This window comes from Eurytemora carolleeae, unplaced genomic scaffold (genome assembly GCF_000591075.1).
Source record: "Eurytemora carolleeae unplaced genomic scaffold, Eaff_2.0 scaffold1366, whole genome shotgun sequence".
Lineage (NCBI taxonomy): Eukaryota > Metazoa > Arthropoda > Copepoda > Calanoida > Temoridae > Eurytemora > Eurytemora carolleeae.
Window position 1 is genome coordinate 21,191 of NW_019397265.1, and position 25,864 is coordinate 47,054.

Here is a 25,864-nt window from a genome sequence, read left to right on the forward strand (position 1 = left end):
CAAACTTTCCTTAAATTGTTAGATTTTAAAAAATGGAATAGATGAATACACAGCAAAATCACGGCATTTAATATTGCTTAGGTTTAATATATATAAATAAATTATATTCAAAAATAACATTTTTATGCTTTATGCTTCAATCTTCTTCTTTTATTCTTTTCCTTTTCGGTCTTCCTCTTGTACCTTCTACAAGTTTTTCTGAAATAAAATTATTTTTGTTTAAAAAATCAGTGATTTGCATTTGAAAGTTGTGGAGAGACCAGATGTGAAAATGAGTCCCTTGCAACTGTGAAGAAACAGAGTTTACGCCACAAATTCCAATTTTCTAATCCCTTTATCTTTGAAACCTGATGGTGTAAACCTTTGATATTTCAAAATTAGAATTCTTTAAACAGCATTTATTTATTTAAAATATCAAAGGTCTACAACATTGGGTTGGAAAAATATAGGGATTAAAAATTATAGTTTGTCTCAAAAATTTATTTTCTTTTGTATTTTTTCTTTGTCTATCTTTGTCTATGGTAACCCTGAATGTTGATCTTACAAATTGTATAAACAAGTTTTCAACAAATATAATAATTTTTCAAAAAAATTGTTTTTTTAACTGGATGTTTGGGATTTTTGGAAAATATATTAACTTAGTGTTAAGTTTAAGAGCTATAAATACATAATGAATAACGAGGGTGTAAAGGGAGAGGAGGATAATAATCCCATTTCTGGGATTTTCATCCTCTACAAGCTGTGACTAGGAGTTTCTATTTTTTATATAAATGTAAAAATAGTTTACCTCATTCTTTTCTTATCTCCCTTTTTTGTCTTTTTAATCAAATAGTCACAGTAATGTGCCTAGAGTAAAAATGTTAAAAGTTGTTTGTTTGAATTTAACAAACGTCAAAAAGTCCGATTTGATTGAGCCCACATATTATGAAGGACCTTTTAATGACCTCGGATGGGATTATTTATGGTTGTGTGAGGATAAAAAAATAAAACCTCACAGAATTGAAATTTCTAAAAACTTTTGCAATAAAACCACAACTAGGCAAAATCCCAAGTGGCAACTTCCAATATGTGCAATTTCCCAAACATCAACTTCCCAAAAGTTCGGTTAGGCCTGCAGTTGAAGGCTGGAGCCGAGCGCTGCGGCTTTGATAGGTAAGGGTTACTGAGCGCTGCGGTAAGAACAAGCTAGGGGACTTAGTGCTGCGGCTAGAAAAGATTTGGGAAGTTGCCGCATGGGAAATTGCACATTTGGGAAGTCACGACTTTGGAAAACGCTGTTGAGAAGTTACCGCGGGGGGAAACTACTTTGGGAAAGTACCTAACATCCACTATAGTTAAATCATGATTCATCCCGATCTATTTTATGCACTCCCAGGATGGAATGTTGAAATTATTTTATGTAACCTTGTATTTAAATATATCTAACCATGTATTCAAATACAGGGTTACCCACAAAATATGAGACTTCAGAGACGATTGTACGGATTTTTTTAGTCCGTTTTCTTGCATTCGGGGTTCCTTGCAGGTCAAAAACTGACTTATTTCTGTGCTTAATCATTCAATAAACCGTCAATACTTAATTGAACGCAGAAACTAAAAATCAAGCTTTAAATTGTCATATTTTTAGAGCTTTGGTTCGTCTTTACAATCTCATCCTTGTGGGTATCCCTGAATCTAACCTTGTATTCAAGGATAAGGTAGACGACATGATAGCAATACTTTGCATTGTTGTTATAAAAATATCTAGCAAATAGTTAAGAAATGGGTCTGTTTAAACTGCACAATTACTGTGTCTCATGTTCATTCACGGACTATTTAAAGTCATAACTTAAGTCTTAAAATCGACTTTCTATTCCAGAATTGTCTGGTTCTGACTGTGTCTAACCTTGTATTCAAATGCCTGTTCATCTCCCTGCAAGGGAAGCAGGTAAGCAGATACTTGTTGATCAGTCTGAAAACAGAACAGTTTGGTTTATCGAATAGAATCCTGGGTGTGTATAAAGTAAGTTGATTTTTCTGTCGTTTAAACTTAATCAATTTAATTCCAAACAAATCATTCATATATTACAACCAATAATCAACGATAATTTTTTTGACGCATTTGTATATACAGGGTGTCCCACGAAACATGACAGTTGGTAAATAGTTATGAAAGTCGTCTTCCATATACTTTATTAGATATTAAAGGCTTTTTGCAGTTTATTAAGTTAAAAATATCTTTTTCCAAAATTTATTTTACTTTCAACCCAATTTTACCATAACATGACTCCCATATAATATTTGTATTATTGTCTAATTGGTATCAAACAACTTTACAAATTATGGAAGAAGACATTCTTAACTATTCACCAACTGCCATGTTTGATGGGACACCCTGTAGTTGATATTTCATAATATTTTTTATTTTTTATGATCTGATAGTTACTTTTAAAAACATTTATTCCTGTTTCGCGGATTGTTGACAATGAAGACGACATTTTTATATTCTCCAGGAATGTTCTTAAATCCATGGCGCCGGCGATATATATATTATTTAAAAAATAAAATCAAAAATATTATCAAATATTAACTATGTACGGTTGCGTCGAAAAATAATTTATGACTATTGTTTGTAATATTTGCACTGAATGATTTGTTTGGAATTAAATTGATTATTTTACGATCCAAGTTCAATGTTGCAACTTTCTGAATTTGTATGGACGCTACGTTCTTCAGCAAGAGTCGTTTTTAACAATTAACAATTTTCTCCTTATAGACGCAACAGATAGAAGTAAGCTTAGCAGCGAACAAAATTGATTTTTTTTCGCCGCAAGCCTAAACCACCCTTCCTTTTTCGCGAACACTCCCTTTAAAATTGGATTTTTAACGAAATTTTATAAAAAATGCTTAAAAGAATTTTCGTTTTATATTTCTATGTTACACATTAACATTTCACAAAGTCACAAAGTCAAGTTAAAAGTACAAAAATAACCCTTTTTTCATTTTTAACTTTTCTTGAATTTTACTAGTTACCTTTAATTTAGTTTTTTTCTTGTATGATCTCTGTAGATCTTGTATTTCGCTGGACTTCAGATTAAAGTTGGTTCTGGCAAACTTACTCAAACCACGGCTTAAACGGTAAAAAATTAAGTTTACAATGGTTACCAGAAAATTAGGTTTACTGTGGTTACCAGAAAATTAGGTTTACAGTGGTTACCAGAAAATTAGGTTTACAGTGGTTACCAGAAAATAGGTTTTCAGTGGTTACCAGAAAAAATAGGTTTACAGTGGTTACCAGAAAAAATAGGTTTACAATGGTTACCAGAAAATTAGGTTTTCAGTGGTTACCAGAAAAAATTAGGTTTACAGTGGTTACCAGAAAAAATAGGTTTACAGTGGTTACCAGAAAAAATTAGGTTTACAGTGGTTACCAGAAAAAATAGGTTTACAGTGGTTACCATAGGTTTACAGTGGTTACCAGAAAAAATAGGTTTAGTGGTTACCAGAAAAAATTAGGTTTACAGTGGTTACCAGAAAATTAGGTTTACAGTGGTTACCAGAAAAAGGAAGATTTTTATGTTAAAGTGAAATTAAAAAGAAGCTGAATTTCTTTACAATTAATTAGAAATCTTGAAAATCGTCTTTGACTATTGAAATAGGTTGTTTTGTGATTAAATTTTGGATCAATGGTGATCTTTAATTCGTCTTTCAGTTGTCCAAGAATGTCAATAAAAAACTGATTATCGTCTTTAAAGTTCAGTCCTTTGGGGGTAACAATATATAATCTTTATTCTATAAAGCACTTTGCTCATTGTAAGCTATAGCTGGTCAAACGGCTATTAGCTGACATTTTTTGAGTATATCCTGGGTACCCTGGAGGTGACTGGCAAAAGAAATTGATTTTCTTTTTCAAAAAACGAAATTTCGATGTGTTTTTTTTAATCAATTTAGTTTTTGAAATTCCAATGACAACGCCGAGAACTTTAGCATAGTATACTACTTAAACTCGATTCGAAGGTCATAAAACTTGCTATAAATTTCTACCTGGATACATCCGGTCCTCTTAACCCATATTTTAACACCTTCTTGAGTCTGGCCCATGGGATTTCAACTGTCTAAAGAATAGTAAAAAATGATAGTATGACTTTATTTTTCATGACTTTTTTCAAAGAACTGGAGTAAATTTCGGACTTTTTTCTAGTGTTTTTTATCTCTAGTACTTTTTCTAGTGTTTTATCTCTAGTACTTTTTCTAGTATTTTTATTTCTAGTACTTTTTCTAGTGTTTTTATCTCTAGTACTTTTTCTAGCGTTTTATCTCTAGTACTTTTTCAAGTGTTTTTATCTCTAGTACTTTTTCTAGTGTTTTTATTTCTAGTACTTTTTCTAGTGTTTTTATCTCTGGTACTTTTTCTAGTGTTTTATCTCTAGTACTTTTCCTAGTGGTTTTATCTCTAGTACTTTTCTAGTGTTTTCATCTCTAGTACTTTCCTAGTGTTTTATCTCTGGTACTTTTTCTAGTGTTTTATCTCTAGTACTTTTTCTAGTGTTTTATCTCTAGTACTTTTTCTAGTGTTTTATCTCTAGTACTTTTTCTAGTGTTTTATCTCTAGTTCTTTTTCTAGTGTTTTATCTCTGGTACTTTTTCTAGTGTTTTATCTCTAGTACTTTTTCTAGTGTTTTTATCTCTAGTACTTTTTCTAGTGTTTTTATTTCTAGTACTTTTTCTAGTGTTTTTATCTCTGGTACTTTTTCTAGTGTTTTATCTCTAGTACTTTTTCTATTGTTTTTATCTCTAGTACTTTTTCTGGTGTTTTTATTTCTAGTACTTTTTCTAGTGTTTTATCTCTAGTACTTGTTCTAGTGTTTTTATTTCTAGTACTTTTTCTAGTGTTTTTATCTCTAGTACTTTTTCTAGTGTTTCATCTCTAGTACTTTTTCTAGTGTTTTATCTCTAGCGCTTTTTCTAGTGTTTTTATCTCTGGTACTTTTTCTAGTCTTTTATCTCTAGTACTTTTTCTAGTATTTTATCTCTAGTACTTTCTAGTGTTTTATCTATAATACTTTTTCTAGTGTTTTATCTCTAGTACTTTTTCTAGTATTTTATCTCTAGTACTTTTTCTAGTGTTTTATCTCTAGTACTTTTTCTATAGTGTTTTATCTCTAGTACTTTTTCTAGTATTTTATCTCTAGTACCTTTTCTAGTGCTTTTATCTCTACTACTTTTTCTAATATTTTATCTCTTGTTCTTTTTCTAGTGTTTTATCTCTAGTACTTTTCTAGTGTTTTATCTCTAGTACTTTTTCTAGTGTTTTATCTCTAGTACTTTTTCTAGTATTTAATCTCTAGTACTTTTTCTAGTATTTTATCTCTAGTAATTTTTCTAATATTTTATCTCTAGTTCTTTTTCTAGTGTTTAATCTCTAGTACCTTGTCTAGTGTTTTTATCTCTAGTACTTTTTCCAGTGTTTTATCTCTAGTACTTTTTCTAGTGTTTTATCTCTAGTACTTTTTCTAGTGTTTTATCTTTAGTACTTTTTCTAGTATTTTTATCTCTAGTACTTTTCTAGTGTTTTTATCTATAGTACTTTTTCTAGTGTTTTATCTCTAGTACTCTTTCTAGTATTTTATCTCTAGTACTTTTTCTTGTATTTTATCTCTAGTACTTTTTCTAGTATTTTATCTCTAGTACTTTTTCTAGTGTTTTATCTCTAGTATTTTTTCTAGTATTTTTATCTCTAGTACCTTTTCTAGTGTTTTTATCTCTAGTACTTTTTTTAGTGTTTTTATCTCTAGTAATTTTTCTAGTTTTTTATCTCTAGTACTTTTTCTAGTATTTTTATCTCTAGTACTTTTCTAGTGTTTTTATCTATAGTACTTTTTCTAGTGTTTTATCTCTAGTACTTTTTCTAGTGTTTTATCTCTAGTACTCTTTCTAGTATTTTATCTCTAGTACTTTTTCTAGTATTTTATCTCTAGTACTTTTTCTAGTGTTTTATCTCTAGTACTTTTTCTAGTGTTTTGTCTCTAGTACTTTTTCTAGTGTTTTTATCTCTCGTACTTTTTCAAGTGTTTTATCTCTAGTACGTTTTCTAGTGTTTTATCTCTAGTACTTTTTCTAGTGTTTTATCTCTAGTACTTTTTCTAGTGTTTTAACTCTAGTACTTTTTTCAAAATACTTTTTATCCCAGGACTTTCTTGAATGGATTTAAAATAAACAAAAATGTTTTATCAAGGTTAGTATCAAAACCCAAAACAAAGCCTTCGGTGCGTACTGCCTACTGCAGTATCTGCAGTATATTGGCCGAAGAAATAGTGGGATTTAGTGGAGTGTGCTTGTATCAACTACAGTATTATATTATAAACTCAACAATTAGATGTCTAAAACGAGTATTTCCTGTTGTTAATCATGACATGCATTGTTTACAAATTAGTTAATAATAAAAATCCTTTTTTATTATACTAATTGCAGATTAACAAATAAGGTCAAACTCGAAATATAGTATATACCCTTTCGAAATCTATATATAAATTACTTATATATACTTTGTTTGTCTGTTTGTCTGTCTGTTTGTATCCAATAAACGTCAAAACAGCTGAACCGATCAGGACCCAAATTTGTGTGGGACCTCAAATGACACCAGAGAAGGCTTATGAATGGTCAAAATTAAAAAAATTTGTCTCCAACAAAATTCGATTTTCATGAAATTTAAATATCCACGGAATCATTTTATAAAATCCGCGAACTTTTCGTTTTATTAATGTATACAAAGAGAAAATATTCACAATTGAAAGAGAAGATAAGCGCCCTAAAAGCCTAGTAATAATAATAGAATTAACATCTATTCTGCTGAATTAGAAAACATTTATTGTTACTAAGAATTTAGATCAAATATAAAAAGACATATTGATTCAAAAAATTTAGAAAAATAATATTTTATTTCCCACGAGTCGGTTACCATTAAATAAGTGTGTTCTTACAGATACTTAATGGTAACCGACTCTTGGGAACAAAAATATTTTTTTTCTAAACTAATGTACTGCAGAATTACTCTTACTGCAAAGCACCTTTCGTACGGTAACACGAAATAAGGAGGTGATTCATTTATTGTACTGTCCCGATGCATACTGTACAATTTGACCTGATATGCTTAAAAGTCCAGAATTTACCGGGGACACAGACGTACTTAATGCAATTACAGTTACTGTTATGACAGTGTAGCGATGTTTAAATGACAAGAGAAGTAAACAGACTGAATATTTATTATGTAAACGCAGTATTTATACCAGATTGTTGACCTTTAAAAAGGTCGGAAAACATACAAATAAAGAAATCAGGAAAAAACACAAATATTCTATAACATTTATTTAAGAAAAATAAAATTGTTTTGAAATATTTGCACAATGTGAATATGAGTGTTCGTAACTGACTGCCGGTTGAAGCGGGGATCTAAGGTGAGCGGGGATTTGACACATGTGGTGTGCTTGCTTCCTGTGTACACAAACATTGAGAATTAACGTCGGCATTTGAGTCGGAAAAATCGTCTTCCTTATATTTCGAATTTATTTTAACACAGATGCATAATCTAAACAATAACAAACAAATTGTTGTGAACTGTATTCCAGGAATCCAGGGGCGCCACAACAGCATGTATATTGTATACATACTTTGTACAGAACAATATACATTATACAACCTAGAACCTATAAAACTGTCGTCTAGAAGACGACCTCAAATGAGGGGAGGAAGGCCAGCCACAACCATTTCTAGTCCGAGCCACATTCTGCTCATTTTCTCGCCCGAGCCACCTCTAAATCCTCGTCCTTCCAATATTATTTTTTTTAAGTGTCTAGTCCTCCAAGATAAAACAATTTTTTAAGAATCGGGCCACGTTAGGTCATAAATGAAATATTGAATTTCAGTAAATCGAAAAAATAGTTTCAATTGAAGTAAAGTTTTCGAGTTCTACGCGCATTTTCAGATATTCTTGGTGTAAAATGCCGCAAATAATTCCGAGATTGAAGAACTTTTTTCTTAATTATAGTGAAAACCATATATTTTTTCCAGGTGGTTCCATGGGGAAAATGACAGGCATAGATATGCCAAATATTTTGCTATTTATTTCATATCGCGAAGGTAGGCCATTACGGAGGAGAAGAGTTTTAAGTTTTACCTAAATAAAGTTTGACATCATTCTCATGACTCTAAAAGTTTCAAACATGATTTAATCATTGCAATACTTCAGTCTATCCATATGTTATGCCCTAACGAGTTCAGATTTGTTAAAAATAGTTTTATCTTCAAGAATTAGAAACTTTTCAATACATAATAAACGAAGAATAAACGAAGGACGAGGATTTCGAGGGTGTTCGGAAAGAGAAAATGAGGAGAATGTGGCTCGGACGAGAAGTTGTTGTGGCTGGCCTTCCTCCCCTCATCAAGTACAACATCAAAAAACACTAAATTACGTAAATGTCATCTTCATATTCCACAGTTTTATGAATGTCACTGTACATTTACTAACCTTAGGATGTTTTGTGTTGATAGAAAGAGTTCCTATTTCTGATTTAGATAAATTGATCATGGAGTCTAAAAGTAAAATAAATAATTTAAAAACACTTTAAAAAATCTGCATAACGGACTTTACGTTGGCATTGAATATTTTTGTTACGTTTTACTGATAGAATAGCTCAGGAACTAGTTTTTGTGTAATAAATCAGAAAAATTGTAAAAACACTGTATATCTCGGAAACGAGAAAAAATCGCAAAAAAATTTAGTTGTTTCCCCAATATTAAATTTTCTAATCACTAAATCTTTGCATCCTGATGGTGTAAACCGCTGATTTTTTAAACTTGGACTATTTGATCTAACAAAATTAATTGTTTGAAATATCAAAGGTTATACGACATCTGGTTGCAAAAATATAGGGAGGGATTACAAAATTTGAGTTTGCGACACGCGTCGCTTATTTTGCGATTTTAAAAATAAGGCGGGTCGGGTCGGGTCTGAGCAATTGATATTTGCCAAATGATAATCTCATCAGTAAAAAAATAGATAGATTGTGCAATGCAGTTGAAATGCAAATGAAAACATTTTAATTTTACTCTTTTTGGATTAAAGTTTTTTACAACTGATTTCTCCAAATTATAGTGAAGTATGAACAGAATTTTAGAGTAAAGAAAAAAAAAAAAAAAATAAAATAGTTATATTTTTTGGCATAACTTACCTATGCTTGATTTGCTAAATTGTTTCAATTTTCTCCTTATTCTCTTTTCCATATTTCCGTGATGCTTTTTTCCGTTGATATTTTCAAGCTTTGATTGTACAGATGTCTTAACAAAAACTGATGAGTATATAGAACATTTATGTAAGCCAAAATTTAAAGGATTTGAACCTCTGAAAAAACCTACAGTGATAACCAGAAAACAATTCGAATAAGAAGACGACATTATAGCATTGTATTTGATGTTGTTACAAAGCAAATAGTTTTACTAGATAATTTTCAAAATACTAATTAAGTGAAATGAATCTGTTTACACTGCTGTGTCTCATGTACATTGGAATTTTTAAAGTCACAACTTGAGTCGTCAAGTCGTCTTCCTAATTCAGAGTTTTCTGGATTTTACTGTAGATTTATCCAATTTTCTCTCAAATCAAAAAACACAAAAATATATATTTTTTAACCTGATTATTTTTTATTATTATCGGAGATCCACCTCCAGAATATTTGTTTATAACACTCTGTAGGAATCCAGAAACCTAATTAATACAAATGTCTCTTAGTCTTAAAGGGATTGATAAGCGTAATTTCAAGCGACCCTCGATGAAAAGATGGCAATGCCCGATTTGCCACGGTACACTGAAACCTTATTATGATTAAAAATATGGAAGACTAGCTGAAAAATAAAATAAATTAAATAAAAAAATAAAATTTTTATAAAATAATTCTAATTTTTATAACCTATCACAATGAGTGTCCACAAAAAAATTCAGTCCAATCGGTCCAGCTGTTTGGCCGGCTATACGCAACATTTATATGACTATCTTGTTTTATTATATAGATAACATTGTGTTTCTAACTATTTCTGTGAGTTTCTTCGTTGCTCTTTATAGGCAAGAAATGCGCAAGTCACTTTTGCACAGAAACCGCAAATTAAAATTAACAGTTCAAAGAAACAAAAACATAGAAAAATAAGAATATTTAATTCATCCTTGATCAGACAAATTTTTAAAGACGACTAATGAACCGGGGCTTTTTTATTGGGATATGTCACTCATATTTGATAGGAGGGGGACATGTCACTCATACTTGATAGGAGGGGGACGTGTCACTCATATTTGATAGGAGTTGGACATGTTACTCATATTTGATAGGAGGGGTACATGTCACTCATATTTGATAGGAGGGGGGACATGTCACTCATATTTCATAGGAGGGGGACATGTCNGGAGGGGGACGTGTCACTCATATTTGATAGGAGTTGGACATGTTACTCATATTTGATAGGAGGGGTACATGTCACTCATATTTGATAGGAGGGGGACATGTCACTCATATTTCATAGGAGGGGGACATGTCACTCATATTTGAAAGGAGGGGGACATGTCACTCATATTTGATAGTAGGGGGACATGTCACTCATATTTGATAGGAGGGGGACATGTCACTCATATTTGAGAGGAGGGGGACATGTCACTCACATTTGATAGGAGGGTGAAATGAAATTACATCTACTGCCACTTTCATGAAAAAATTCTAATTCTAAAGAATTGAGTCTGTGCCACAAACTCAAATTTTCGAATTCAAATCTGATGGTTTTTGCTATTTAAAACTAAAATTGTTTTATTTAACAGAACTACTAGTTTAAAATATCATGACATTTGATTAGGAAGATATGAATATAAGAATTAAAAAATCTGAGTTTGTGGCAAAGGCTCAATTTCTTTTCTAAAAATTTGGCTTTTGTTGTTTCACCTGTGAGCTTATGCTTTCCTGCTTTGGCTGGTTCTGAAATATTAGATTTTTATAATGTTTAATGTTTAATGTTTAAATATTACATGTCCCACAAATTATGTATTTTCATAATTTCAACCAAGATGTTTTCAATTTGGAAATTCTTTTGAGTGGAGGGGTTGCCCGGGCAATGAGCCCCACGAAATGGTCTCCAAGACTCTGGATTCGCAGATGAGTTTTTAAAATGACCTGGCGCTACCCCTATCCTTTAGAATAGATCTTATAGAAGTATGTGTAAAATTATTTTTGAAAAAATATTTGATATTTAATAGTTATGCAATGTTTTTTGGATATTCAAGAAAACACTGCATAAGTAATTAAAAATAAAAAATTTTCTTTAAAAATGTTATTTATTACTTATATAAACTCTATTCTAACGTTTACGGGTACCGCCAGATCATTTTAAATACTCATCTGCGAATACGGTGACTAGCGGGGCTCATGGCGGCCCTGCACCCCCTCCTTCGTTCGAGACTCAAACAAAATGTGTACTGCACCTGGTTAACTTGAATGTTTACGTTGGTGCCAGAGCCCAAAATTTAAAAGAGTATCATTGAACGAAACTCTCGAGTTTCCTTTTTGGGGTCTTAATATTTTGTAGATTTTGATTTAAGAGATTCAACAAAAATGGAGAATATAAAGAAAATAAATAAAAAAATATTTCATAAACAAAAATATTGATATCCACAAAACTGCCTAACCCCATTCGTAAAACCCGGGTTTTAAAACTGGTTTTCATAACAATACCCTGTCTTAAGTTTGGGGCTCAGGTGCTCTATTTGAAACTGAACCCTGTATCAAAGGGACTGTAAGCGTAATTTCAGGTAACCCTGCATCCCAAGATGAAGATCTCAATAGTTGAAGATCCCAAGATGAAGATGTCCGCATCCCAACTGTACCCTTAAAAGCTTTGTCTGATCAAGTAAGGACTAGATATCAATGTTTATAGTTTTTAAAACTGATTATTTTCAGTAGTGGTTTCTTTGCAAAGGAGACTTGCGCACTTATAAATTACACTAGGTTTACGCCCGTAAACCTTAAAAAACAAGCTTCCATGCACATTTTTGATCAGATTAAGATTTCAGTACCGTTGTAAATCGGGCATTGCCATCTTTGCATGGAAGGTCACTTAAAATTACGCGTTAAGTTCCTTTAAGGTATTGTATCTGTCTTGGTCAGGTTTTCTATTCTCTGTTACCAGTGATTGACCAGGGAGAAGGTTGGAATTTTTGAAATTAACCAGGTTTGAAGAAGATTTTATTTGCTGGCTGCCTATTGAATGCTTCAGGATTGGTTGAGAAATATAGTTTATATTTGGTCTGCTAGCTGCTCTAAATATAAAAAAGTTATTAAATATTTATATCTGAGCAAAATCAAATTTATTTTCAAAAAAAAAAGTATTTCAAAATTGCGAAGATTTTGTCCAGAGTAACGAACATTTTGTTTAAAAAAAACGAACATTTTGTTCAAAATAGCAAACAATTTTTTCAAAATAATGAATATTTTGTATAAAATAACGAAAATTTTGTTCAAAATGACAAGCATTTTGTTCAAAATAACGAACATGTTGTTCAAACTAACGAATATTTTGTTCACAATAATGCATATTCTGTTTAAAATAAGTAACATTTTGTTAAAAATAACGAACATTTTGTTCAAAATTACAAACAGAATGTCAACAATATTAGAATTTGTGAGATATTTCTAACATTCTGTTAATAATTTCGAACTAAATGTTCGTAATGTTTGATAGTCTCCCACCTTCCTGGTTTGGTTGGGTTTGGTTTCCAGGTTCTTCTCCATTCTGCAATTTCATCCCAGGTCATCGCAGATCTTTCTTTTCTTATTGGGTGATCTTGAGATTCTTCTTTTCTTGTCTGGCGATCTTGAGAAATCTGGACTTTCTTCTTCAAAACTTTCCGTTGTTTCCTTGATCGCCTTTTACTTTTTCTTCCGAGAGCTCCATCTTGATTGACAGCTGATAATTTTTTGGAAAAGCTACCTGATTTCACAACTTTTTTTTCCCCATTTGTATTTTCTTTTTTTCTTCTCGATGTTTTATTCTTCTTATTTCTTTGATTTCCACCCCTATGAATATTGAATTTTTTGCTGTGCGGTTTTTAAAATATACCTTGAAGTTTTAATATACAGGGTGTCCCAAAAAACATGGGAATTAAGTGACGAATTCGATATCGTCTTTTCAAATAATTCTTTGATTTAGTGTAGTGATACCTACTGAGAAAGCTATAATCTGTAAGAGTTTCGTCTGCTATGTTTACATTTTGTTTGTTTATGTTTTGACTGCATACAGTTGTACTTAGTAAAACAAGAAAATTGCAGTATACAAACAGAGTAAACTTGTCTGTCTTCACTGTTCGTCTTGCGGAGACATTATAGACACATCTTTACAGTCTTTTACCCTTTTCATAAAATAAGCTCTAGCAGACATAATAATATTATGGCTTTTGAAATTAGGTATTACAATACTAATTCATAACAAAGACGATATCAAATTCGTCACTGAATTCCCATGGTTTTTGGGACACCCTGTACCTAAACTGTTTAAAATGAGATTTTAAGAGAAAAAGCTTAATAAAGGGACCAAAAAAATATATATTTAGAGGTGTTTTTCAATTTCTTTTTTTGACCCATAACATTTTTTTTAAGAAATTGAAAATTCTGATAAAGTCTCGAAATTTGCTGATTTTTTAAAATGAAAATATTTATCAGGTCGGTTTTAATGCCTGAGTTAGCTATTTTCAATAAAAAATAATGAACTGAATTGAATTTTGCATAATTATAAAATGATAAAATTATGTATATTATGAAAAAAATCAGAACCTAATTTCCCACAAAAAAGACAAACTTTAAATATTTTAAATTTATCAAATTTGCAAAAATATCATAATGGAAATCCTTATAAAATCAAAAATGTCCCCCCCCCCCCACCCCCCCCGTCAAGCCCATTTTTGATTTGAAGAAATTTTGAAAGATCCGCGCAGCCAGATGAATAAAAAAAAAAATTAGGTTAATGAATTAGGATATATGACCTTTTATTTTGGAGATAATTTCCATGAAGCTTTTTTTTGGAGCCTTTTAAAAATACAATTAAATTAATAAGGATTTTTTTCATTATTTTTTTTGTTTTTCAGAATTCAAGAATGTTTGCTATCAAAATCTCAACAAAAATGTTCAGAGCTGCAAACTTTAGAATTGTAAATTTTGAGATCAATGCTTGATCTTCTCTTTTTATTAATCTCAAGATTAACTTAATCTTTAGTTTGTATCCTGAAAAGTGTGTAAAATTCAACCAATAGATGTAAAATCCAAAACAGTCCATAAGAATCCCGGAAAATTTGAAATTTTACCCACCATTTATAATGAGACATGTCCGATTACAAGCTAGTTACCCACCATTTATAATGAGACAAATCTCCTTGCGCTGAATCTGGTAAGGATATAAAACGAAGAGAAAAATAGTGTTTTAAGTATTAGGAATTTAAAAGTGTCCACATTGGATATTCAGATTAATCAATTGGGTATCAAATTCTGAAGTTTACAGCTCAGATAAAAAAGCACAAAATTTTTAATTTTTTTTTTTTTTTTTCATTTGTTACTTGTATTCCTGTTTCTGATGACATATATTTTGAGGTATTTTTCGAGGCATTTGCTAATACTGAGTTGTCAGATCTAAACCAACCTTAACAATTTAATATTTTTATTTTTTGTATCATTTTAGAATAAAACTTTAAATAAAATGATAAAAATTCATTTAACAACCATAAGTCCCCCCCCCCCTTGATCTTTTAGACATTTTAGCAACCGATCAGAAATGTTGCATAATTTTCAAAATTGTGCAATATTTTAAAAATTGAACCATGGTGAGTGGTACAATGTCCGAAAGATCTAAAGATCTATATATATATATATTACAACAGTTAAAGCTAAAATACCATTAAAGTCATTCTAAGGAAAAGAAAGAGCTAAAAATTTCTGGTTATTTATAAAAATATATACCCCTTCGACTCTGAGTTACCTAGCACTGGTTCATATATGAAGGGTTGGTAGACAGGGGCTATTATTGGATCATAGAACACATAATCATAAAAGTAAACAGCCGGGTAACCATAAGAATAATGATGATGGTGATGGTAATGATAAGGTTCTTCTGAAAAAAATTTTTTTACAACTATCTAATGGAATTGAAGCATAATTTTAAGGGAACTTTCATGAAAGATTCACAAAGGTTAAACAAATTTAAATGTAAATATTAATATTCTGCAACTTCTAGAAAATAATTATATTAATTATTAACAATAACAATCATTCTGTATAGTTAAATAAGAAACAGTCTGTCATCCTTGATCCGTCACTTATAATTACACTACAGTCTCTTATTAAAGTGAACAAGATATGCAGACTTGGTAAAGTTCCAGTAACTTATTGAAGTTTTAAAGATTAATGGAAATAAAACGAAAAACTCATTTATTTTTAATCTGTTAATGATCGGAAAGGACCAAGAATTTCAATTTAATCACAAGTGGTTACTTAATAAGTTGTCTATTAAGATGGAAACAAAAGATCTGATTAAAATATCAAACCTACCTACAAATTAAAAAAGGGAGGGAAATTGATTGGTAAATATAAACCCCTTTTTTGTTCTCAATAGGATTTAACAGGAACCTGTTGTAGTTGTTGTTGTTGTTGTTGTTGGGATAGTTAAAGGCGGTGTTGGCAATGTAAAGACTGGAGTAGTTGGTGTACTCTCCTAAATAAATACCAGGTTGATTAAAAAAAATTTAAAAGTAAATGAAATAATTGTAAAATTTCAAAACTTTAATGAAAAAAGATACAATGTATTTTTCAGTTGAACATGAAATTAACACAATTAGCAATTGCACATTATATCTTTGATCAGAACAAAATTTTACATATCGCTCTGAAGGCAAAGTTATTGAATATACAATTATGAAATAGGATTAGCATTCCAGATTTTTATGAATCCTCTTAAAAATCAAAAATCCTTGAATGATTAAAAACAGGCCTAAAACGATGACCATCTCTAAATACACACTGTCAGATTAATTCCTAAAGCTGTGGCAAGCGGGGGAAGGCAGGCGGCCATGAGCCACCACTATTTCCCCTTCCGGGCCACATATTAGCTTTTTTCTCTTCCAGCAGCCATGAGCCACCACTATTTCCCCTTCCGGGCCACCACATTTGACTCTTCCACTTCTACTTTTTTAAATGGTATATTTAGGGCCTTTAAAGTGTGATTTTTAAAAATCCAGCCGCGTCACGCAAAAAAGCACAAATCAAACCATTTTTTCAATTCTACTTAAGATNTTTTTAAAAATCACACTTTAAAGGCCCTAAATATACCATTTAAAAAAGTAGTTTTGCCCGGAAGAGTCAAATGTGGTGGCCCGGAAGGGGAAATAGTGGTGGCTCATGGCTGCCGGAAGAGAAAAAAGCTAATATGTGGCACAGAAGGGGAAATAGTGGTGGCTCATGGCCGCCTGCCTTCCCCCGCTCCTGTGGCAGCTTTGGTATGATTGACCTTTCTAAATGGCCAGAGACAGTTTTATCGGGACAAAGGGTGTAGAAAAACCTCTTATCTATTCAATTGTGATTTATTCATATCTCTCAAAGACCAATTACCTTTATCTTTCAAACAAGATTAAATCTTACCCAATACATAGAAATTTGGATTCCTCAAAGGGTGTAAATAGTTAAATTTCTAAGTGTTTCCTCTATAACTGAAAATTAAAAACTTTTGTTACCTGCGGAAGACACACAGATGGGTAATCACCATCTTGTCCTTTAGATTGAGATAATAATAAACACTACCTTGATTTAAACAGAGAAGTGGGGAGGGGGGGAGGGCCATACCTCTCATTTTTTATAGCTTATAGTTTCTTAATTTAATTCTTGTTTTATTAGCATTATTTTCAATAGTCTCTGCAGATAAAAAAGGGTATGGTACAGAAGCAAAGTCTAAAATCAACTTTACAAAATGATTGTGCATTGCAACTCTCCATGTTTTATTATCAGTGCCTGGAACAAAGACGACTACCCAGGTAAAGGATACGCCAGGGGTTTCAGGACAGGGAGCAAAATCAGGGAGAACAAACGGGGCATCACTCCCTCCTCCTCCAACTAAACAAACAATTGATTGAATGATCAATGCTTTAAAACTGATCATTAGTTGATAAGATCAATAGTTCTATTATCAGAAAAGCTCATGGTCTTACATCTTCATATTACTTTTTTAATGCTTACCTGTTGGAAAGGGGAGAATTGGTAGCTCTGGAATATTTATACCTCCCCCTCCTCCTCCCCCACCTCCAGTAGTTGGTACTAAATATGAAATCATAGATGCATTAAATAAAGGATGGTTCAATGCTGCTTTCGGACTTCAGGTTTTTCCTTCTCAATTTGGGATTAGTCTCAAAGAACAAGAGAGGGATAAATGAAAGCAATGACCAACTAAGGTGTGACATACAAAATTATAGATACATACATTGCATACATAGACACCAACATGAAGAGATAGTTTAGAGTCTGGTTTTTTCTAGAGAGTAATTTCCGGTTAAACATAAATTTTATATGCATTAGTAGAGACACCATTTGTATAAAAATTTGCAGTTTTCCAACTTCCAGGTATATTCTGCTTTATTTGCTTAACTTATTAGTTGGAAGTTAAACCTATGAATTCCACAGGTGTGACATTTTTATAAGAGAGAAATTTTAATTAGTTCAATTCATAGATATAAACTTAATTGGACGAAAATTAAGCTTAGGAGGGGACTAGAATATTATTGCCCCCTCCCCCACTTTGATTTGCTATACAGGGGCACCTTGATGGTATATAACCTGGATTCCTTGCAACAAAGTCTTTAAGATAACCCATCCAAAAAATAAACAAAAGTAATCAGTTGGAAAATTTATAAATTCAGCCTGAGTTGTACCAAGTATATATACACTTCATGCCAGTAAAAAAAAAAATTGCAGTACACAGAAAAATAAACAAGGATTAAAGTGTATATATACTTTGGCACACATACCTTCAATTCTTCTCCTTTCTTTTGAACGTTTACAGACAATCATTCCGGATATTTCTGTAAGTTAGTTATCAAACTCAGTTATGTTCAGACTTTGTTTAAATTTCTTTTAGAAACTGTAGTAAACGTTTTTGTAGATAAAAATATAAGGGTTTCTTCTTAATCAATAGTTGGTTAAATTGACTTATTGTGCTTGATTGAATTCAGGGACTTAGTGGATTCCAGGAAATCAACTAAAGCTAACGCCTTGTATATACATGGCCAAATGATTTAGAACAATTAGCTATGATCACTTCAACAACTTGCAAAGCTAGTCAACGTATGCCAGAACAAAAAGAAAGGGGCCATTGCTAGGTAAATTAAAGTTTTATGAATCGTATATTATCTAGGCAAATTTTAAAGTTTTCAGTGGGGCGACCATTTCACAATATTACCCTTTAAACATTAAAACTGATAAAGGTTGTTGGATTTATACATTTTCAGAAACAATTCTTATTGTTGAACACTTTGTGTGCAATATAAATTCTATTTTTTAAAATATTAATGTTCAATTTCTAGAAGTGACAGATAATAAATATTTTCTTTTAGATATTTGAAAATTGCTTTTATCATACAATATTGGGTAATTTCATGGGACACACCTACAAGTAACGGATCAGCTGTATTGAGTTCACATTGTACACAGCGTACACTGGTTTTTACAAGAATTCAAGTGATTTTCGTAGGATTTACACATGGAGATCAATCAAGGTTTAAAGGGTACCATTATAGATATCAGTTATTGCTCTCTTTGCATGGAGAGTCACATGAAATTACGCTGAAGTTCCTTTATGGGTCCAACCTCGATTCTAGATCAGTTCTGTCAGCTAAAAGGTGAAAACTCTTGTGATTATCATTACCTGTAACACCCCCTGTGCTATCTGTGTAGTCAGTGTAGTCAGTATAGTCAGTATAATAATCAGTTGTATAATCTGTGCTCCCTGGAATACAAATATGGTGGATTAAACTCATGGGACTGCACTGATAAGTCGGGTTCATTTCAAAAACCAAAGCTTTTAAACAAAAGATTTTTCCAAACCCTTTATAAAACAATATTTCCAATAGTTTTGAAAACCAAATTATTGAGCATTTAATATGCATCATAGTTTAAAACGGACCTCAAACCATCAGAAATTATATTTAATGACGTGTCAAATTACCCTGTCAAATTACCAAAGGTAGTCAGCATAGATCATCGGAGAAAAAAATAAGTCTCTTCTAAACGATCAAAGCCTTTTCTTGTCTGACAACTTATTATAAGTGGGAAATTTTCAGACAAGAACTATTTTCCTTTTGACCATATCCCAGCAAAACATATGCATTCAAAAAAGAAAGAAAAAGCATTTAAATAACTTTTTCTTAAAATTCAAGAAGTTTCAAGGTGAAACTTTCAAAAAAGGGCAGTAGCCCTTCCCCCCCCTCCCTTATTTGTAGGTTATTAGCTTATTCTGCTACCTGTTGATGCAGTAGCCCTTCCCCCCCTCCCTTATTTGTAGGTTATTAGCTTATTCTGCTACCTGTTGATGCAGTAGCCCTTCCCCCCCTCCCTTATTTGTAGGTTAATAGCTTATTCTGCTACCTGTTGATGCAGATGTAGATGCATCTGTAGGTGCAGCAGTGGCAGGTGATGTTTCATCTTAAATAACAAAAAAAAAAAAATTATAGAAATGAAGAAAATTTCACTTAAAAACTTTTTAGTTTGTTTCATCCCTGCACAGTGATTCTCTACATACAGTTAAACCAAGAACTTCGGAGATATCGAAATATTTTATAAAATGTCGTCTTCTTCACCTACTGATAGTGGACGGCAGCAAATATTTAGTTTGTACTTGTAGAATTCTATGGAGCTGTATTTCTTTATTTTTACAATTACTGAGATTAAGGTATAAATATAATAGTAAAAAAACCATGGAAAATGGTTAAGACACGAATTTATAAAGTTCTCTATAAGTTAAAAATCTTTTTGACTCCAAAAAGTGCTCATATTGAAATTTTAAAGAAAATAAAAGAATTGGCTATTTTATACCTGAACCCTATTTAAATCAATTTTTAACGAAATCAGTAGGTTTTATAAAATTCTTAAAGGCCTTAGTTCCGGAATTTACAATCTAATCAAAATTTTCAACAGATTTAAAATCGTCGTTAAAAAACAAAATAAAATGAATCTAAAAAAAACAAAGAAATTAAACTTTGCTATAATTATTGCTGAAAAAAAACTCTGCATAAAAAAGGCGGTCATGATTGAGCTTTTATTAAATAAATTTTCAATCGGAATACATTGATATAAGAAATAAATCAAATTCCTTTCTTGCAGTGTATCCATCTTTGACTAAAAACCGAAATTTCGACATAATTATAAAATGAAATATTTTAATATACAAGGTACTCCACGAGCCATGGCCACAATAATGGGAACTTAACACTTAAGAGACTAAGGGACAACATTTAATGTAGAAACCAAGATTAATTCTTCAGATCAATATATTGAAGAAGGTCGTCATTAAAGTATTATCCCTAATGAAAACCTTGTAAAAACAAACCTATATAATAATCTGTTCCTGTTTGGCAGTTCCCAGGCTCAAAAATACTTCAAGTAGTTTTTTTAGATTTTTTATTTTAATAGTAAAATATTTAAGGATGTTGAAAAACCTCTTTCTTTGAATAAAAGGCTAAAAAAAGGGGAAAATATAAGATTTTCGACTATACGGTGAGAACCAGAAAACTGTTGAATAGGTCTAGGATTCTGATATGACTTTAATTTTAAATAGTCCAATGAACATGAACCGTGAACAGAACTATTTCACTTGATAATTGATTTAATAACTAACAGAAAATAACCTTTTGCCCTTATCAACAACATCAAATACAGCTAATTATTACTTTTATTCTACGGTTTTCTGGTTCTTACTGTAGCATTGATAATATTTTTGGAAATAAGGATTCCCCACTTCGAAATCAACCCAAGCCTCTTGAAAATAATTCAGTGTAATTTGTCTCCAAGTAATGTTAATTTTCTATAATATACAGGGTGTCCCACAAAACGTGTCATATGGTGAATAATGTGTCTTCTTCCACATACTGTATTATATATTTAAGACTTTTTGCAGTTTATTTCTTTAAAAAAATGTTTAACTCGTATATATTTTACTGTAAAATCAATTTTACTATGATAGCGGTCATCTAAATAATGTTATAAAATTATGGAAGAAGACATATTAAACTATTCACGAACTGTCATGTATTGAGACCAAGTAATCTTAAGCGTAATGTTTAAGGAACCCTCCATGCAAAGATGGCTATAATGCCCAATTGACAACGGTACCCTTAAAAACTTTGGCTGATTAATAAGGAATTAGATATCAATGTTTATAATTTTAAAAAATGATTATTTTGAATTGTGGGTTCTTTACAAAGTTTGAGCGCAAAGTCGACGTTCAAAATCACAAATTTGGGTAAATACGTTTTCAGTATGTTTTTTTTTAATTATTGAATAACGACGACGAAAAATAAAGTAAAAATCATACAGTAAACTAATAAGATGTAGAAACGTTTTATATGTCTGTCTCATATGAATCCTAAAAATTCTCCACAATACTACAATTTTAGTTCTACCACCATACATTGCCGGTCACTTCCTTTAATCAGATAAAAGTTTCAAGGGTAATCTTTGAATCTTTGCACGCAGTGTCACTTTAAATTACGCTTACAGTCTCTTTAAGATTAACAATTGTGCAACGATAAATTACCATTCATCCCTAAGAGGCTAGCAGAAATATAACAATCGAAAAAGTAACAAAAGGAAAGAATTTTAATTTTAATTTTGAAATTTGTATAAAAAAATAAAACTTTGCTATGCTTAAAGTCTCAAGGTCCAACCCCTGGCGAAAATGCAGTATTTTAACAAAATTATAAAAAAGAAATTTGTTGGTGCTTTTTTGGATAAGAAGACAAGAAGAAATGAGGGGGGGGGGTCAGCCCGTATGGAGGCTAAATCTCCCTTTGAAAATTATAGTTATCACTTCTCCAAAGTGAGGCTTAGCCCCCAAAGCACCCCCCCTATACCGCCTGAGCGGGGTGTATTCAGGAATTTGTCCAGGGGGGCTTAATTTTTTTCTTTCCAGGGGGGGCTCAGAACCTGCTGGGGCCTGAAAACCCCCTGAAATCAAAAGATATCACTGGTCCAGGGGGGGCTTAGCCCCCATAGCCCCCCCCCCCTGAATACGCCTCTGCCCCTGAGTAAACTTCTAGCAATTGATAGATTGACACTGAACTCTATAATGTTCTATCACAAAAATCTGATTTGCCTGACGAGTAAAACTACTTTTAATAAAAACATTGTTACGGAAGCAATAATTCCTGCTACTGAGGAAAAGGAACGGGCAAAAGTGGATTTGTTTTACATATATTTATCCTTGAATGTTTAAATATGAGTTAATTACAATTAATTACGTAACAATTAGGGACGTATATACTCTCAGTTCCTATAAGGCCGAAGGTGCACCCCCCCCCCCTCCCACACTTTAATGATTAATTCACAGTTTTAAAAAAAATCAAAAGCTGGTAATAATAATTTCCAAATTGTAAGTTTTCTTAATCTTCCATTTTGTCGTGTTTCCCCAAATATAGAAGCAAAAAGTGAAACTTAAACTTATAAATATACAAAATTAAATGCCCGGCCTTGATATTATATAATAATGGCTGAAGAGCCCGGCGTGGCCCGTGAAATTTTTAAAACGCTTTAATTTTTTTTTGAGTTTTACAAAAAAAATCGAATTTTGAAAGAACAAAATTTTGAATTTAAATTTTAAAAAATGTCAAATAAAAATTTGGAAAATTCAAATTTATATGTTGAAATGTTTTTTAGCCTTTGCAACATCAAGAGTACCCATAGGTTCATTAAAATAAAATTTGGCTCATCCGTGGATCTCCCAAGTTCCTCAATCATAATTGGAAGCAAATCGGTCCAGGTGTCTATGAGTTATGATTGTACAAACAAACAGACAGAAAAACAAAGATTACAACTTTATATATATAAGATATCAACTTTCTACTGTTAAAACTTTCTAATTTGATTAATATCACCAAAACAATTAAAAACTAGATGCCTCATTTAAATATTATAAATCATAAATGTGTAATGTTTCGTGTATAGTATATATCTTTACTACAGCTGATGTCCCGTTTCGTGTATGTATCATATCTTCAGGGTGTCCCCGTTTCGTGTGTGTATTGTATTTACAGGGGGTGCCGTTTCATTTATGTTTTATATTTTCAGGGTGTCCCCATTTCGTGTATACATTGTATTTACAAGGTGTCCCGTTTCGTGTATGTATTGTATTTACTGGCTGTCCAATTTCGTGTATGTATTGTATTTACATGAAGTTCCCGTTTCGTGTATGTATTGTATTTACAGGGTATCCCGTTTCGTGTATGTATTGTATTTACAGGATGTCCTGTTTCGTGTATGTATTGTACTTTTACAGGGTATCCCGTTTCGTGTATGTATTGTATTTACAGGATGTCCTGTTTCGTGTATGTAATGTGTATTTACAGGGTATCCCGTTTCGTGTATGTATTGTATTTACAGAATGTCCTGTTTCGTGTATGTATTGTACTTACAGAATGTCCTGTTTTGATTATGTATTGTATTTACATGATGTCCCGTTTCGTGTATGTATTGTATTTACAGAATGTCCTGTTTCGTGTAAGTATTTTATTTACAGGATGTCCCGTTTCGTGTATGTATTGTATTTACAGAATGTCCTGTTTCGTGTAAGTATTTTATTTACAGGATGTCCCGTTTCGTGTATGTATTGTATTTACAGAATGTCCTGTTTCGTGTAAGTATTTTATTTACAGGATGTCCCGTTTCGTGTATGTATTGTATTTACAGAATGTCCTGTTTCGTGTAAGTATTTTATTTACAGGATGTCCCGTTTCGTGTATGTATTGTATTTACAGAATGTCCTGTTTCGTGTATGCATTGTATTTACAGAATGTCCTTTTTCGTTTATGTTTTGAATTTCAATTTACAGGATGTTCCATTTCGTGTATGTATTGTATTTACAGGATGTCCTGTTTCATGTATGTATTGTAGTTACAGGATGTCCTGTTTCGTGTATGTATTGTATTTACAGAAGTTCCCGTATCGTGTATGTATTGTATTTACAGGATGTCCGGTATCGTGTATGTATTGTATTTTCAGGATGTCCTGTTTCGTGTGTGTTCAGGAGTTCCCGTATCATGTATGAATTGTATTTACAGGATGTCCCGTATCGTGTATGTATTGTATTTACAGGATGTCCCGTATCGTGTATTTACAGGATGTCCTGTATCGTGTGTGTATTGTATTTACAGGATGTCCAGTTTCATGTATGTATTGTATTTACAGGATGTCCAGTTTCATATATGTATTGTATTTATAGGAGTTCCCGTATCGTGTATGTATTGTATTTACAGGATGTCCCATTTAATGTATGTATTGTGTATTTACAGGATGTCCCGTTTCATGTATGTATAATCACCAAGTTTATTACCTTTGATTAGACATGTAAAAATGTTCGCGATGTTATATTTTATATTGAACTTTAACAAGTTTAAAATATCAGATATCTGTTAATTCTCAAAATTGAATATAATGTTCTTCAAATAATGTATTCTGTGGCAAATATTTTTTTCTTTCACGTTTTCTCCAACTACAGGGTTACCCTCAAAGGATAAGACTGTAAAGATGACCTGAATCTCTTAAAATACGAAAATTCCAAGGTTAAAAAATAAGTCATCCGCCATAAAGATAGTCATTTTAAGGCCTTTCCGATTATTTCGCACAGAAAGACACATAAATTTCAGTTGATAGAGAATCATACATGTTTAGGAAACAGACAGTAAATATTCCGTACAATCATCTCTGAAGTCTTTCTTTCTGGGTAACCTTTGTAAGTCCTTACTCCTTACCTTAATTTATGATGGAGAAAATTCATATGGTTTATTATGGAAAATTGGATTTAAATAAGAATTTGGAAATTTACTGCTGAGATCCGCCCTTGCTGACATAAAAAGACTTTTTGTGTTATAAAGGTTCATATGATCTGTGAACATTTTAAAGAATATCAACCCATCAGGGTTAACGGGTTGGGCATGGCCTCAGAATAAAACGAAACGCGAAGAAATGCGGAAAACTTCGAAAATTTTCTTTCTTATCTCGCACACTTTTTCGCTAAATTTCGCGGAAAAAATAATTTCGCGAAAATTTGGCATTTTGCTTAAAAAAATTGTTCATATTCGCAAAAAGTAAAGCTGCTGAAGCTGTAACAATTGATTGAGCAACACAACTTGTACGGATCTCTCTGCTCAAGAGAGCTCAACATTAGAAGTTTTATTATATCATATTAATAATTTCTCTTCCTTTTCTTCATAAATGTTTATACACTAATTTTATTAAAAAATTTTGAATTAAAGGTCTTTCCTGGCCGCAGTGCTCGGCCCCCTAGCCAGTCCTGGCCGCAGCGCTCGGCCCAGAAAGTGTCTTAACCTAACCTAACCTTAAATAAATACTAATTTAATTGAAAATTGTTGTTTTTATGTTGTTCAACTTTATATTTAAACATTTAAAAAAAATATTACTCATCTATTATATAACCTCTGAAATAAAAATATTACTCAACCAACCAAAAAAATATTGCTCATCCAAACCAAAAATATTAATGCTCATCCGACCTAAAAATATTGCTCAACCGACCTAAAAATATTGCTCAACTGACCTAATAA

At 31.7% G+C, this 25,864-nt stretch overlaps 1 protein-coding gene across 1 annotated transcript; it reads right to left on the bottom strand.

Annotated features, from left to right (window-relative positions):
* Positions 1–58: 58 nt before the first annotated feature.
* LOC111713132 (uncharacterized) lies at positions 59–20,674 on the bottom strand. The gene is made up of 21 exons (XM_023487932.1): positions 20,638–20,674; positions 19,677–19,733; positions 18,958–19,038; positions 17,277–17,354; positions 17,052–17,153; positions 16,778–16,815; positions 15,678–15,762; positions 15,031–15,162; positions 14,620–14,694; positions 14,045–14,087; positions 12,756–13,082; positions 12,193–12,325; positions 10,956–10,988; positions 9,665–9,739; positions 9,207–9,312; positions 8,504–8,568; positions 4,024–4,094; positions 3,013–3,109; positions 1,886–1,951; positions 788–846; positions 59–198 (listed from the first exon to the last, which is right to left on the bottom strand). Exons 9-21 carry the CDS (start codon positions 14,633–14,635, stop codon positions 123–125), a joined length of 1,167 nt encoding a protein of 388 aa, XP_023343700.1. The 5' UTR covers positions 14,636–14,694; positions 15,031–15,162; positions 15,678–15,762; positions 16,778–16,815; positions 17,052–17,153; positions 17,277–17,354; positions 18,958–19,038; positions 19,677–19,733; positions 20,638–20,674; the 3' UTR covers positions 59–122.
* Between the last annotated feature and the right edge of the window lie 5,190 nt (positions 20,675–25,864).